Genomic DNA, 15,836 nt, shown 5'->3' on the forward strand with positions numbered 1-15,836 from the left:
CCTCTCTGACTCTCCGTATCACATGTGTAAAAAAAACCACTCTGTTTTTATTCATCCTCCGTCGTTTCACTGTAACTGCTCCTCCTTCTCCTCCGTGCCTTGCGTGTCGTTGACGTTCTGTTTGTTATCAATTAGGGAAGTCTCGCTCGTATCTATTTGAGGCCTTGTTCGTCCTCTCTCACACACCACACACACACACACACACACACACACACACACACACACACACACACACACACACACACACACACACACACACACACACACACGGGAGGAATTATCCACCTCAGGCCCCACAAGCCGATTTACGATCTTTTGAGGCCATTTTGTCGTCGGCCATTTTCACATTTTCCCCTTAACTCCGCTTCACAGAGGGCTGGCACTGCACTATAATTACCCAATCTGCCTCCATTCAGCCTCTTCAATTTCAGCACCCCTCTCTCTCTCTCTCTCTCTCTCTTTTACCCCCGCCTCCCCCATCCCCACCACCCAATCCCTCTTTGCTCCCCCCTCCTCTTTTGGGAACCCCCCCTTCCCAACACACACACACACACACACACACACACACACACACACACACACACACACACACACACACACACCTTTTTCTTTCTTTATCGCCTACAAAAGCACGGATACAATATGTGGGTATTAGGGTCGGGTGCAGGGAGAGGTTGGGGTAGGGGGGTGTGGGGGGGTGCAGCCGGCGTGAGACAGCTGCGAGTGTTAGCTCTGTGGCTAGCTCCGAGTCGCGGCGCCAGAGTCTTGTGATGTCGCTGAGGCGGAAGGTTTTCCTTAACGCGCCCTACCCTTTGATGGGCCCTGAGCCCTTGCATTTAGCCCCGGGAAACCCCGCGCGCTCCCGAGGAGCCCCTTTCAGGCCGGCGGTACTCGGGTTCAGGCGCTCTCTGATTATTTCGGGAAGTAAAATGTCTCCGTGCGTCGGTTTCCTTGAGAGTGCCTTGAGTTTAGGGATTATTCGGACCTATATGTATACTGTGTACGTCTCATATTTGCGTGCCAGTTAGCAGTCACTGAGCAAGGCCATCATCAACCAGTTCATCAAGGCAATAACTTGCACTTGATGAATAAAGTATTAAAGTAAATAGAAGTGAAAGTAACTCAGCAAATGGCAGGCAGAAAGGGCCTTTTTTTTTTCCATTGCCTTCGCCGCCATATGGTTGAGTCAGTCTAGGGTTTCAGTCTAGTACCAGCAACCATGTTCAACTTATAACCTCAACTCAAATCTGTAAAATCAAATATGCCCAGGGCTGAAACCCCCCCTCTCAAAAAATATATTTTTTTTCATGAAAGCCTTAAAATGACAGTGCTCGTCTGATGAGGTGCGCCTGCTAATGACGAGCGTGCGTACATACAGGCCTGAGCTCCGACATCAGCCCTCAGACATCATTTAGTCATTTATCCTCCGCCTGCATAGTCGCGCTCAACTCAGACGGGGACGCGCGCCGGAACCGATATTGTCAGCGGCTGATATAGTAATATGCTCGGCCGGGTGCGTTTCTCCGCGGAGCAGGGGGATACCGGCTCCTCCGAAAAGGTGAACCGCCCCTCGCCTCCTCTTCCACTTTTGAAATGCGACCGATAACAGCCCCCCCGCCCCCACTCCCTCCTCACAGCGTCCCAGCCCTCCCCGGTTCAAAACCAGAGAGGGCTCGTGGGGCAAGGGGGGGCCGGGGGGGGGGTTCCAAGCACACTGATTTCAAAGTTTTTTTTTTTTTTTTTTGAGGGAGCGGTATTTCATCCAACCCGTGGGCTTTCTGATGTCTGGCTTCAAACGACTCATATTTTATCTGTTTCTCTCGTCAAACAAGCACGCGCGCGCACACACACGCAGCACGCACACACACACACACACACACACACACACATTCTCCACCCACCCATCCTCCCGCCTTCCAAAAAGAAAAACTATTGTCACCGGAGCCCAGATTCATTTTAGATTAATGTTCTTAACGTTAACATTTCTTTCTTTTCTTGCATTACCTTCAAAGGACCTCCATTATGTTGCCGGTGATAAGGGTGAGGTGATACTGGCGGATGTGGCCAAAAGGAAGGCAAATGAAATCGAGGCCCAAGCCGACCGGCCCACCGGTAAGAAAGTAATCACAACATCTTTCCGAAAAGGCTCCAAATGTGACTTCAGGATTTTCATTTCATTATCTGTCTTTTTTTACATCAGCTACAGGAGCGGCCTCATTGATAAGCCTAATGACACGCCTGCTCTCACGTGCCACCATTTTGAACTTCCGTTTCGCTTTTCACTAACAGCCCGCGCAGCTTAATAGCATAAGGGACTGTAACATCCAGCCCTGTGTAAAGGTTAATATTTGATGTTTGCCGATAAAAAATGGGGGGGACTTTGTGAAAGTGTACTGTAGTTAAGAAATCGCTTTACAATTGTATGCCTTTAAGGACAAAGAGAATGGAAATTGTCCTTAAAAGAAAACATTCATTATTGGTCAACTGATTTCACTTTCAGATTGCTGATGAGTTAATTCATAAAATTTGAATACGTTTAAAATGAGAACCTGGATCTTTCCTTGGACTTGATGGTGCATGATTAAAAAAATATATATATTTAAAAAAAATTTTTTTCCTTTAACTAGTTGAAATGCAGTATCTAAATTAGAACAAAAATTAAGCTATCATGAGAGGGAACGTGAAACAAATAGTGTTACTTGTAAAGGTAATGGCAATGTAAAATAACATAACATTACAACTTTTACACCTATGCTAAAAAATATCAAATATACATTGATTTGAGTATGTTTTACAAATTTAGAATATTGGCAATTATATTATCTTACATCAAAAATGCACAAATTGCAAGTTGGAATGGCAAACTGAAGCCTGAAGATGATCTAAATTTAGATTATTTTGTTGAAAATGGAGGAGGACAAAAGCACTGAATGTCCAGTTTTAATCATGGCTCAACTTCAAGCAGTGCCGTGGCCCTTTGACACACACTCCAGAGAACACATACCAGAGGGGATCAGGCCCAGACACACACACACACACACACACACACACACACACACACACACACACACACACACACACACACACACACACACACACTTCATTGCACAGACGTTTCAAAGGCCGACAGGTGAGCAAGGAACATTCAAATTTCGGAGGGAACTAGATGAACATATTTGAGTCCTTCGCCGGTGCTTGACACACACAACAAAGCTATGTGCGTGCGTGCGTGCGCGCGTGTGTGCGTGCGTGCGTGATCTGTCTCTGCAGTGCACAATTTCAGAAAACACAATGAAGTCAGAGAGGTATTTAACTCCAAAGCATAAGGTCAATACCTTAGGCGGTGCTGGCCTGTGTGTGTGTGTTTGTGCGAATGGAAATGAGCATAACTGTGAGGCCTGTTTGCATGCGGCTGCGGGGTGGGGCACAGCACGCACCCAGACATGTTCATGCCCGTTCCTCCTCATAAGCCTCTTAATTACGTCCTCCATGATTTAGCTTCTTCACCTGGAGCACCTCCTGTCCTTGGTCAGCTGGACCCGAGAAAGATGGAGAGAGGACGGGGAGAAGGAAGGAAGGAAGGAAGGGGGGAATAGGCAGAATAGACAATGAATCACAAAGGAGGAGGGGAAGATGGAGGATGGCGGAGGAGTGTAGCCGGGGGGATAAACGAGTGACGTGTCCTCGGTAGCACTTAGGAGATGTTAATGGTTCAAATGAGCCAATTAGATGTGAATGAGGCTGTTTGGGCTCCCCAGCGCTGCCAATATGGCCCCAAGACCCTCCTGTGGGGTGGGGAGGTGAGGGTGGGGGTGTCTACTGTCCTTCCAACCAAGCCTGTCCAGTTCGCATCACTGCCTCACTGACCAGATCAATGTGTGTGTGTGTGTGTGTGTGTCTGTGTCTGTGTGTGTCTGTGTGTGTCTGTGTGTGTGTCTGTGTGTGTGTGTGTGTCTGTGTGTGCGCGTGCTCCGTCTAAGTCACCTCATATTCTTCTTTCATTCAAATTCAAAGATAAACACACACGTCAGCCAAGCATATTAAAGGGTAAATTGATTGACTAAGAATGTTGTGTGCCATTTGTTAACACGCCCAAGAGGGGAGAAAAGCATGCCGTCACAGCCAGTGGTGCCTAAGAATTGATCGGATTGGAATTGATTTGTGTCTGCGCTCTTGTTGCGTCTTGTACAATGTGTCAGCGTTGAGACGAGCGGGCGGAACACTCGCAGGGCTGGACAGCCATGTCATGAATAGAGAATAAGTCCGTTGCTTCTGGCACGGCCGCCCCGCGCCGTCGAGCACAACTCTTGACTCCCAGGGACCCGAGTGAGCGTCCAAACATCAACTTTAATGAACATATGCACACATACATACGCTTCATAGCCAAACAGCATGTGGACACTGTACATCCCTTCCAATTGAATGGTTTTGGCTATATGAGCCACACCCATTGCTAACAGGTGCAAGAGATGAAGCATACAGTCATGCAGTCTCCTTAGACAAACATTTGCAGTAGAATGAGGAAGCGTGTGGCACTGGCATAGGATGCCACCTTTCCAACAATTCGATTCATCAAATTCCTGCCCTGCTGGACCGGCCGGGGTCAAAACCATAACTTCTGTTACTCTCAAGTGGAAACGTCTAGAAGCAACAACAGCTTAACCACAAAGCGGTAGGCCACACCAGTTCACAGAACGTCGGCGTCGATTGCTGACATGTGTTGCGCGTAAAAATGTTCTGTCCACGGTTGCAACACTCACTACCGAGTTCCAAACTGCTTCTGGAAGCAACTTCAGCACAAGAACCATGCGTCGGGAGCTTCATGAAATGGGTTTCTGTGGGCCATGCAGCTCCACACAAGCCAAAGATAACCATGCGCACTGCCAAGCATTTGCTGGAGTTGTGTAAGGCGTTAGTTGTGTAAAGCTGGAGTTGTGTAAAGCATGGTGGACTCTGCATCCACCATTGGACTGGAACAGTGGAAACGTATTCTCTGATGTGATGAATCACGCTTCACCATCTGGCGTCTGATGGACCAATCTGGGTTTGGCGGATGCCAGGAGAACTCTACCTGCACCTGAAATTAAATGGGTGTGGTGTTCGGGTGTCGCAGGGGAACAAGAGATTTTAAATAATCACAAATTCCCATTTCCAATTTGAATTGCATGTGTCCCTTTTTATTTTCACATGCTTTTATTTTTTTTTAACTCTTTTTCTGTAATGTTCTCCAACATTATTAAATATCTGTGTCTTGCAAATAAAGGTAAATTGACTTTAAGGACAGAAGGATGGGCAGATAACTGGAGTAGGAGCTTTTTTTTTTTTTTTTTTTTGTTTCCCTCAGAGCCTGCACTCACACTTCAATGTGGGGACCTGAGCAATATGTGGAGTTGAATTCAGTCTTAAATATGTCACATTACTTTTAAGCCATGTAATGCAAAAATGAAGGACAAAAGCAAATATGTTTTTGTAAATATAATTAAATGCTGATGTTCCTCCTCAGCCAGACATACGGAGGCCAGTTTGGCAAAACCACAATGTATCAAACACAGATACAAACATAGCGCTACTTGCATAGCAAAATAAAAGCATGTGATGGTTTGCTTTGACTTTGCATTTCATACGGATCCATTATTTAAGAAACATATTTTCTGCCTCAGTAACTGTGACTGTGTCCTCCCCTGCGGATGTTGATTGTTTTAGGTACTTTGGATACCACAGCCGTTGTTTACAATTCCACACCTCATCAACATGTGAGGTTGTGAACTGACAGCATATTCGGCTTGTATGCCAAACGCTTCTGGATGAAATGTCTTCTCACGACACATCTGAAATAACTGACTTTTGAGCCCTAGGTGTCATCAGGCAGGGAAATATGCAAAATGCAAAAATGAAGCACACACATTTGATACGAGACAATAAATGAATGAAAACAATTAATACAAAACTAGAGAAAAAATAAATTTGGAAATATTGTCGCAGGTGAGATGAGACAAAAACATATATCATTATCTTTTGAAAACTTGACTCTGACACTAATAAACAAAATAGAAAACAAGTCACTGATAAACACAAAAATAGAACAAAATCCTGCGATTTCTGCTCTTGTCAGTTACATATATATATATATAGTTCTATATTTTTTTAATTGAAAGAAGGCTCTAATGTTCAGTAGTTCTTATATTCCTGAGACCCCATAATATTGTGGGGAATTGTGGCAAAATGAAAATAAATATAATATAAATATTATATAATAACTATTAGTAGTAGAAATAAATAAGTAATAATAATAATACATGATAATATTGTATTATTATTAATAATAATATTAGTAATAATACTACTAATAATAGTTATAATAATTATAACATATTGTTATTTTAACAATAACAAAATGAATGCTTAGTATTTTGACATGATATGAATAACATACATAATGCGCATACCATAATAACTGGTAATGATACGGCCCTGTTCCAGATAGCTTTCTCCTTTCGACCAAACCCTGAAGCAGACAGAAGCAGCCGGTGTCATCCTCTAAGACAGACTGCCAGAATACACATGCACAGTTCGTCACCGGTCACAAGTGTTGAGTGACGGTACCTGAGGTAGACCGGCTGTTCACCCTTGTGGTCTGAATACACACCTACAGTATACACAGAGGAGAGTGTGTCAGTGAACAAACGTGGTACATGAAGAGACATTTGAGAAAAATGGTGTCAATACATATGTACCCGCATGTCAGTGTGCTTGTATCTGTGTGTAAATGTGCAAATCTGTCAATATCACTTTCAGGCATTACAGCCCTTGGTGTAGGTAACTGTTAATGATGTGTGTGTGTGTGTGTGTGTGTGTGTGTGTGTGTGTGTGTGTGTGTGTGTGTGTGTGTGTGTGTGTGTGTGTGTGTGTGTGTGTGTGTGTGTGTGTGTGTGTGTGTGTGTTAGAACCACGTGTATATGAATCTGTATGCATACACATATCTGCATGTGTTCTGTGAGTTATGGGACAGTAACCCAATATGACTTTTTTGAACATGCTCATATGTTACAAGGATAACTGAAGGTGAGTGTGTTGCAGACGGTTATGAATGTGTATTGAGGAGGAAAGTACACAGAGGTTGTGTAATGAATAAACACACTTAATAACCACTAACATTCCCACAAAGATGAAAGTGCCAGTGGAAAAGATTCCCAGTGGGCTCATGATTATTTAACAGTGCATTAATTTCTGCAAAGGCTTAGTTGTTTTATCTGCAAGTTTCATATCCACAGGCCCCAAAATAATAAAAATTGTTAAGTATTGTGTATGTAAACTGTTTAACATATTACAGCCTAATAGTATCTCAGCTAGCGTAAGACCTGTTTTGCTAATGTAAACCAAGGTGCTCCCCCGAAGGCCTCTCTCTTCAGGGCCTGGCCCGTCCTGGCATTTTCCTGTACAAATGTTAAATGACGTTTGTGCCTTTTGCAGACAAATAAACGTCTCAACATACATCCCACAGACACCTGAGATGTGACCTTATGGATGCTCTTATGAAGGCAAATAGACACTGTCCTCACCATGGGCCATGGGCCATGGGCACAGGAGGTGGAGCCCGGAAACGGTTCCACCCGTCTTCCTCGGACACTAAAGTCGAGGCCGTAATCACGGAAGTCAGTGGCCATTCCGTAAATAGATGTCGAATGTGCGGCCAGGCCCAGAAGTAAGACTCCCAGGAGCGCAAACACGCAACACTCCACTATTAAGGAAAATCCGTCCTCCCTCAGTGTCACAGAAGAAGGTCACTGAAGCCCTTACGCATCTCCAACCGTTGACTCGCTGAGTGAGCTTTGGACTGATTCGAAGCTTATGAGCGCCGGGCATCAGTTTTCCCGCCACCACCTCCGAAGACATTTTGGGTTCGGTTAATCGAGGATTCTAGAATTTCGATAGGCGTGAATGCCGGGCGAGTGAGTGCATGTGACCCTGCAGTGGAAATTCCTCAAGCGTGCGGTCGGCAGGGATAGCCCCCCAGCTCCGACTGACCGCAACCAGGAATGAGCCGGCGTGGGAAACGCATGAAGGGTCGGATAGTCGTTGCCTGTTTCAGCTGAGGTGCCATTATCTCTTTAAATCAAGGACAAGAGCAAATATACTTTTGTAAATATGATTAAACGCTGACGTTCCACCTCAGCAAGGGGGGGGGGGAGGGGCGGTTTGGCAAACGCACAATATGTCAAACACAGCACTACTTGCATAGCAAAATAAAAGCATGTGATGGTTTGCTTTGACTTTGCATTTCATACGGATCCATTATTCAAGAAACAAATTTTCTGCCTCTATAACCGCGACTGTGTCCTCCCCTGCGGATGTTGATCGTTTTTAGGTGGTTTGGATGCCGCAGCCTTTGTTTACAGTTGCACACCTCATCAACATGTGAGGTCGTGAACTGACTTCTGGATGAAATGTCTTCTCGCAAACACATCTGGAAATAAGGGATTCTTGGGCCCAAGATGTCGTCAGGCGCGAAAACAACCCACCGATTCCTAAATGTTTGCATTGGAACACGAGTGTAATAATCTCCCAATTTGCACATCTCTGCGCTTTTGTGTCGAGAAAGATGCGCCGGGCGCCGCGACACTACTTTGAACCGCCTGCTAGGATGTAAGCGTTTTGGGTTCGTTTTTTTTTTTTTTTTTTCTGCTGCGCTCACGTCGGCTGGTCTTGAAATCAGATTGGGCACAGAGATGTTGGTGTTTATATGTACATGGGATACCCATTTACCACACTTCCTCCTCTTTGGCTCGGATTCGCACACGGGGAGGGGGGGACATCTGCACACACATGCGAAAACACACACAAATACAGATGCGGCGACATAAGCACATTTTGGCATTGCAGCGAGCCCCTTTGTAGCGGCACCGTTAAATCGCTTATATCTGTCTGGCTGACAAGTGTGTTGATTCGAAGCGATACGGTATTGTCGGAGGTGGGCGGGCGAGGGAAGGCCTCTTTCTCTTCCTCTGTGTATCTATATTCCCCTCTCCTCGGTCTGCGTTTAGCCAAGAGAAGAAGCCAGCAGCGCCCCCCGTCCCCACCCCGTCTCCCCCTCCACCGAGGCTGATATGACTGCGGGGCCTTTCAATGGAAGAGGAGACAAGAGCTTTATCTTAGGATCCACTTCTCCTCCTTCTCTCCTCCTTCTTTCCCTCCCTCCTACATCTCTGTCTCTCTCTCTCTCTCTCGCTGTGTTCTGGTCGTCTTGATCAGGGGAAAAGCCTGTTAGTGGCAGTGTGTTGGTAAAGTGTGGGGGGGGGTGTGTGTATGTCTTCCTCAGCTCTACTGACAGCTTTGTTCGTGTTCCGCTGTTTGGCTTTTAATACTTCCATCGCTCTCTCTCTTTTTCTCCTTTTCACGTGTCTTCCCGTTGCTAACTTTTCGTGGTTGTTGTTTGTGTGCTTCTCTCTCTCTCTCTCTCTCTCTCTCTCTCTCTCTCTGTCTCTCTCTTTCCTCTTTCGTTCTCCCAGGTGACTAATTGAGTGCTACTCTGGCACTTACATGGCACTTACACTTGTTGTGTAAGTGCCATGTAAATCCCTTGACCATACAAGGTATGTGTGTGTGTGTGTGTGTGTGTGTGTGTGTGTGTGTGTGTTCGTGCGTGTGCGTGTGTGTGTCTGTGATTTTTCTCTTCTAGAAGAGTCTGTAAAGGGGAAGGATGGGTTCTGTGGCTCCACCCTCAGTGACAGACGGACAGATGAGCCAATCGGCAGACAGCAGGACAGGAACCAGGATGCAACCGGAGTTTCCTCTCTGAACCCTCCCACGTGAGTTTAGTTTCGGTGTGTGGCGGTTACCGGTATACATGTTGCCCCTGTAGGTTTGGGAAATGTCATAATAGGTGCAAACGGACCACTAAGCAGAGAGGTAGCAGAGAGGAGACAAAATCAAATATCATAACTAGGGTGTGGTTTGAGCAGCCACACCTGTCTTGGGTCTCGGTGCTTGAGACCAGGATCAGTGTGGCTGTACGTTTGTTGCTCGCTGCTCGCTGATTGGTCTAGCAAGCTACAGGTAAAAGCCCCATCCCCACACTCACACAGGGAGGAGCCCTTGTCATGACACGTGTCCATCTGCTCTGGGGCTTGTTCCACCTAGCCCACTCTCTACAATAAACCGGTGTGTTTTCAACCCCATCGCCTGTGTCGGAGGGCCCTGAAAACGCCACTTGGATCGGATCTGCCACAATAGCATGTAACACTTTTGACTGAATACCTTGATATTGATAATGTGTATCTTTGGAGAATAATATTGACGCTTTTATATTATTATTGTGTTCAGTCTGGAACATATTGTGCATAATCACTGGGTGCGTTGCATTGACATTTCGCTGCATATATGTATGGAAGTATATATGTATGTGACGAATAAACCTCTTGAATCTTGAATATAATATTAAGCTATGCTAGGGATCGGTAGCGTCAACAACATTTGAGAAGTAAGCATAATAGTTGTAGACATGATCTTCATAAGTTCAGAAGATAAGATGACTTTCCTCGAAAACAGCCTTTAAGACCATTAAACGACTACATTTAAGCTATATTGCTTGATTTAATAATAACCAGATGATAACTTATAATTTCTAACAATTAAAATCCCCACAGATTGGGGTCCCAGAAACAAAATTTTACCAAATGGAGTCCATGGCCTAATGCCTATCATATTGATGGTCCTTGGTATTAAAAAGGTTGAATGACAGATTTCTACTGTTTACCGATGTTATTGTACTGTAGTAATAATATTAAATAGCACTACTGTTAGATCTGTGTCTGGGTGTTTGTCAGCACATGTTTGTCTGGGCTTAAATATACTACATGATCCAACGAGCTTAGAGGACATCAGTCCATCCAAATTTTAAATGTCAAAGGCATATAGCTATAGTGCTTATCACCCCCCTGCCCCATTTCTCCTCCACATACACACACACTTGCCCCTAAACATTAGTCTCTGGAGTGTAGACAGTACTTGCTGTTTTGGGCTGATTGTTTAATACTGTCATCCGCATGAATGCCATCTTGAAACAGTGTGACTTAAGACAAAAGAAAGGCATTCCTCTCTTTCTTTTGCTCTCTCTCTCTCACACACACACACACACACATACACTGGACAAATAGAGACATCCATGTCTCTATTATTGAGGGACTGGGAACGGGACAATTCCATGTCATACCCCAAATAACATATTGAAGTATTAATATAGGATTTGTGTGCATTAGATAAAATGGTGCATTTGTTCTCTTCATCCTCATAGGCTTTTCATGGCTGTTTGACTGTAACACTGATGACACCACCACCACCACCACACCCCATCTCTCTCTCTCTCTCTCTCCCCTCTAAGCCCCCTCCATCTATCCCAAATCCCTTCCTATCAGGCAATTTAAACAAGGCGGTCAGAGAGAGAGAGAGAGAGAGAGAGAGAGAGAGAGAGAGAGAGAGAGAGAGAGAGAGAGAGAGAGAGAGAGAGAGAGAGAGAGAGAGAGAGAGAGAGAGAGAGAGAGAGAGAGAGAGAGAGAGAGAGAGAGAGAGAGAGAGAGAGAGAGAGCAAATGACGGTCTGACTTAAGCTCTTTATTTTATTTATTTATTTTTTTTTAAACAGTACAAGGGAAAAGGAGAGAGAGTGGTAAGGAGGGTTAGGGTGATTTGTCAGCCATGGGCCCAGTCATTGCAGCCCACGTCTCCCTTGCGCTGCTGACGGTGGCTAATGCATCAGATCACCACACCTCCCCAAAGATGATAGCCAATGAGGGGAGAAAAGACACTAAGTCCTCCCAAGCCTTTTCTCTCTTTTCATCAACACCATTTCTCCCCTACTTTTGAGTATTTAGTAATCTGGTCTCCGATGAAGTTTCATTGTTCCTTATGTGGAGCCAGCGGCAGCTTAGCTGAGACACAGTCGGGCAGGCTTTAAGGCGCACCCGCCTTCCCCCGTCCCTGCTTGGCTCATTGAGAGCGAGAGAGAGAGAGAGCGAGAGAGAAGGAGAGAGCCAGAGGCAGAGAGGGAGGAATGGCGAAGATCACAATGGCGGTTTGGGGGCTCCTTGACGATGCCGCGCTCACAAATCCGTTTGTCGGCGAGCGAGCGAGAGAGAAAGAAGAGGGGAAATCTGGGAAGCGGCCCAATGTTCCCTTGATGACTATTAACCCCCCTCCATCAGTTTTCATCCCTCTGTTAAAATATTATGCGGCTTTCCTTGTGCCTCAGACCACTGTGCGGAGATGCGACTGAATTGACTAGTCAAGAGCAGTTGTGAACCAAACACTTGCACCCAAAGGTGCAATAATGGATATGGTGTCCATTTGTAAATCTCACATTAGGATATCACAAGATGACTTTTGATCCTTTTTTTTTTTTTTTTTGACATACACTAAATAAAAAGTGAAATTCTCAGCTAGTGCTGTGATTGCAGCATCTTTTCTCTGTGTTGGCATCACCTGGTTACCCGGTGTATAGTCAGTCTATCTCTCTGGACAGCAACAATTTCCTGTTAAAAGAAGCAAGTTAACGGACTCAAAACGCGGTGCAGAAAGCCCCGAAGCCTCTGGAACAAAGAAGACCTATGCGTGGTACAAAAGAATCCCAGACAAAGAAAGGGCTGGTATTAGACATTGGAGTAGCTGTTACAAGATGGAGAGCTCTCAGCGACGAAAAGTATTCAAGTTAGGTTCCGTCTCGGCGCTCTCGGTTTGATTTGGTCAAGTTATGATAGGCTACCCCTCCCTCATGGGAACACACCACACCATCAATGTAACGAAATTAGGAACTTACCAGGGAATACAAAATCTGGTATTTACCGCCAAGCTCGTTACTCTATTTGTACGCTTTGCATTCTTTCTCGTTTATGCAGCGTGAATCTTGCATTGCTCATAACATTCACTTTCAATGCAAGATTTTCATTAAAAAGCCAAAATGAAAGGCAAAAACCTATTGGCAAATGAATGAAGAAATACCAGCAGACTACTTGGTACGCCGTATTTGGTATTTGGCCAGTGTCCGGAAATCTGGCTTAAACCTTGGCCAAGAATTTTAAATGTTGGTGCATCACTTACACCACTTCACTAACTCAACATTATTTTAGAAGAAAAGACGCTGAAAGTCGTGGTTCTTCACCTGCCAATGTGTCTTCTGCTTTACCGGCTGCAGCCAGACATCTAGCACCACTAATGCGGATCAATGCGCTGGTCGGTGTAGGGCTGCTCCATCATAAAAATCTATTCCGCTTCTTACTGTGATTCCCCTTTGTTCATAACAGATATAATAAAATTTAAAAAAAAGATGTTCACCAAATGTAAACAACTCCGTTCTGATTGGTCTGCAGGGCTGCGAGAGGAACCAATCAAAGAAGACAACGTGAGGAGAACTTGCGTTTTACCTTGAGCGCAGATGCCATCTGGGCGTGGAGACAAACAGGTGTGCGCGTGTATGTGTGTGTGTGTGTGTGTGTGTGTGCGTGCGTGCGCACGCCGTTTATATAATGTATGTAGCCCGTATAACTGAAAAAAAAAGACACTTGTAATATCCAGCCTGCCAGTTTGAGCATTTAAAGTGCCAGGACAGTTCTGGGGTTTTATGCTGTAAGCGCAGCCTGTGATGAGCTCAGTTCTGGTTTCAGACGTTTGAGGTGAGTCACTGGCCATTACGAGGGGGGGAAAGAAAAAATGCATTATGAAAACATGACTTCTTCCCCACCCCCCTCCTTTGCCTTTCTCACCATTTTAATAATTCCATTTTTCGGGCGATTAACAGTTGTCTCGGTACCAAATCGCTCAGTCATTTGATAATCCGGACTCTAGGCTATTGGGAGGAATTTTCATCGCCATTTTATGTAAAAAAAATAAAATAAAAAAAAAGCCGGGTGGCAGGCGCCAAGGTTTTAATGTCAATCACAACCTTATTAACATGAGGCTCAGAGCGACGCAGATCGCCTGACAGACAACAGTTTGTATTCCAAACGCAGGACGGGTTACGTGTCCAACCTACTGAGTGAGCACGTAACCAATACAGGCTTTTTAACGTGTGTGTGTGTGTGTGTGTGTGCGTGTGCGTGTGCGTGTGCGTGCGTGCGTGCGTGCGTGCGTGCGTGCGTGCGTGCGTGTTCAAGACGAGGCGTAACTGTAAATTAAGTCTGTGTGTGTGTCCAAGACGAGGCATAACTGTAAATTAAGTCTGTGTGTGTGTGTGTGTGAGTCCAAGACGTGGCGTGTGTCTTTGCACACACACACACACACACACACGTGCCTACATCGGCGTGTGTGTGTATGTGGGAATGTGCAGTTTGTGTGCTTTCAGGAATGCCTGCACGCGTACATGCGTGAACTCAGGCGTCCCTCGCGCTGAGGGGCCTTTTGTGTGTGATTATGAATGGTTAATGTTCAGAGCAATTACTCGACCTGTTCGAGCGTCGCGTCAGGTGAAGATTTGTGTCTGACACTTTCCATCCGTCACTGTTGTTTCGGCAGAACTCACTCCGGGTGACAAGGGCGACGCAAATGTAAGTGGATTGTTTTCGTAAATTGTGACGAATGTTTACATGGCTTCCTCCGGTGTGTGTGTGTGTGTGTGTGTGTGTGTGTGTGTGTGTGTGTGTGTGTGTGTGTGTGTGTGTGTGTGTGTGTGTGTGTGTGTGTGTGTGTGTGTGTGTGTGTGTGTCTAAATGAGTTGAGGTGGCGTAGAAGGGTTGCAAAGGGGAAGGATGTAGATATGGAGAATAGCAAGTTCTTTATTACTAACCCCCTAAAATACACTTTCAAATTATTGACTTTAGATAGCTATATCAACTGAAACCTCTCGAATAATTTTTTTTACGACGTCTATGCCGCTAGTGCTGAAATGACCGCACTCCTGCATACAGTGCGACCGCAGCTGTGATATTGTTGTTGTGGTTGTTTATTTCCCAGAAAGGAGACGGCGACCCGGGGACGCTCCAAGTCATTCATCTGGGATCGGTGTAGAGAAACAAGCAAAAAATAAAAAGTCATCGTCTTCCCCCAAGCGGACGGCGGCGTCGACCTTCACCGGGCTGAAAAAGGTTTTTCACCGTGAGGGACACGGATCGGGGGAGGAAACAGACTATGGGGAAGAGGGTTTGGTCGGACATTTTACACCCGGCAGCGTCACCTCCGTCGGAAACACCTCTCTTTTTTCTTTCTCTTTTTTTTAATAAAATGCGTGGCGAAGAACATCTTGTCTTTTACCTTTGTACTGTAGATTTTGGCTGCGAGATGTAGTTCTCTGCCTACGACCAGAAAGAAAACGATAGGAAACGGTCGCGGACGTGCCGTGACAAATAAAGTCAAAGCGGGCGAACGTTTCTTAGATCACCGTGGCGGTGGATTCCGGTGGCTTGGAGCGTCTTCATGAAAACACCGGCAGAGTGCACCTTGGAAGAAAACAAAATATATTTTTACACGCCGAGGCCTCGCCTTCACAAAAAAACACTGAACGGGTTCCAAATCTCACCATTATTCAGACTGCACTGAATAAACGCTCCTACCTCCATCAGCACTGATATTGAATGTTCCAGGGCTACGCTGGGTTTACGCTGTGTACATATCTGGTGAGAGTGTGTGTGTGTGTGTGTGTGTGTGTGTGTGTGTGTGTGTGTGTGTGTGTGTGTGTGTGTGTGTGTGTGTGTGTGTGTGTGTGTGCGTGTGTGCGTGTGTGCGTGTGTGCGTGCGCGCACGGCTCTTTGTGCATATGCTCGTGTGTGTGTGTGTGTGTTGGCCGAGATTACGGGCCGCAGTTTTATTCATGAACGGGAGCCAAGCAGCGAGTTTAAAGCGTGGCGCGGAGCCCCT

General features: G+C 45.6%; 1 protein-coding gene across 1 annotated transcript in view; it reads left to right on the forward strand.

The window, feature by feature from the left end:
• wdpcp (WD repeat containing planar cell polarity effector) overlaps positions 1–15,145 on the forward strand; it is a gene marked incomplete at its 5' end in the record, with an annotated part of 56,158 nt that extends 41,013 nt beyond the window's left edge. Inside the window, 5 exons of the mRNA XM_080016747.1 lie at positions 2,013–2,112; positions 9,677–9,806; positions 13,358–13,449; positions 14,499–14,530; positions 14,937–15,145. Coding sequence (XP_079872873.1) covers positions 2,013–2,112; positions 9,677–9,806; positions 13,358–13,449; positions 14,499–14,530; positions 14,937–14,990 — 408 coding nt within the window. The 3' untranslated portion in view covers positions 14,991–15,145. The remainder of the gene's footprint in view (positions 1–2,012; positions 2,113–9,676; positions 9,807–13,357; positions 13,450–14,498; positions 14,531–14,936) is intronic.
• Between the last annotated feature and the right edge of the window lie 691 nt (positions 15,146–15,836).

This window comes from Zeus faber, assembly GCF_960531495.2.
Source record: "Zeus faber genome assembly, chromosome: 16".
Classification (NCBI taxonomy): domain Eukaryota; kingdom Metazoa; phylum Chordata; class Actinopteri; order Zeiformes; family Zeidae; genus Zeus; species Zeus faber.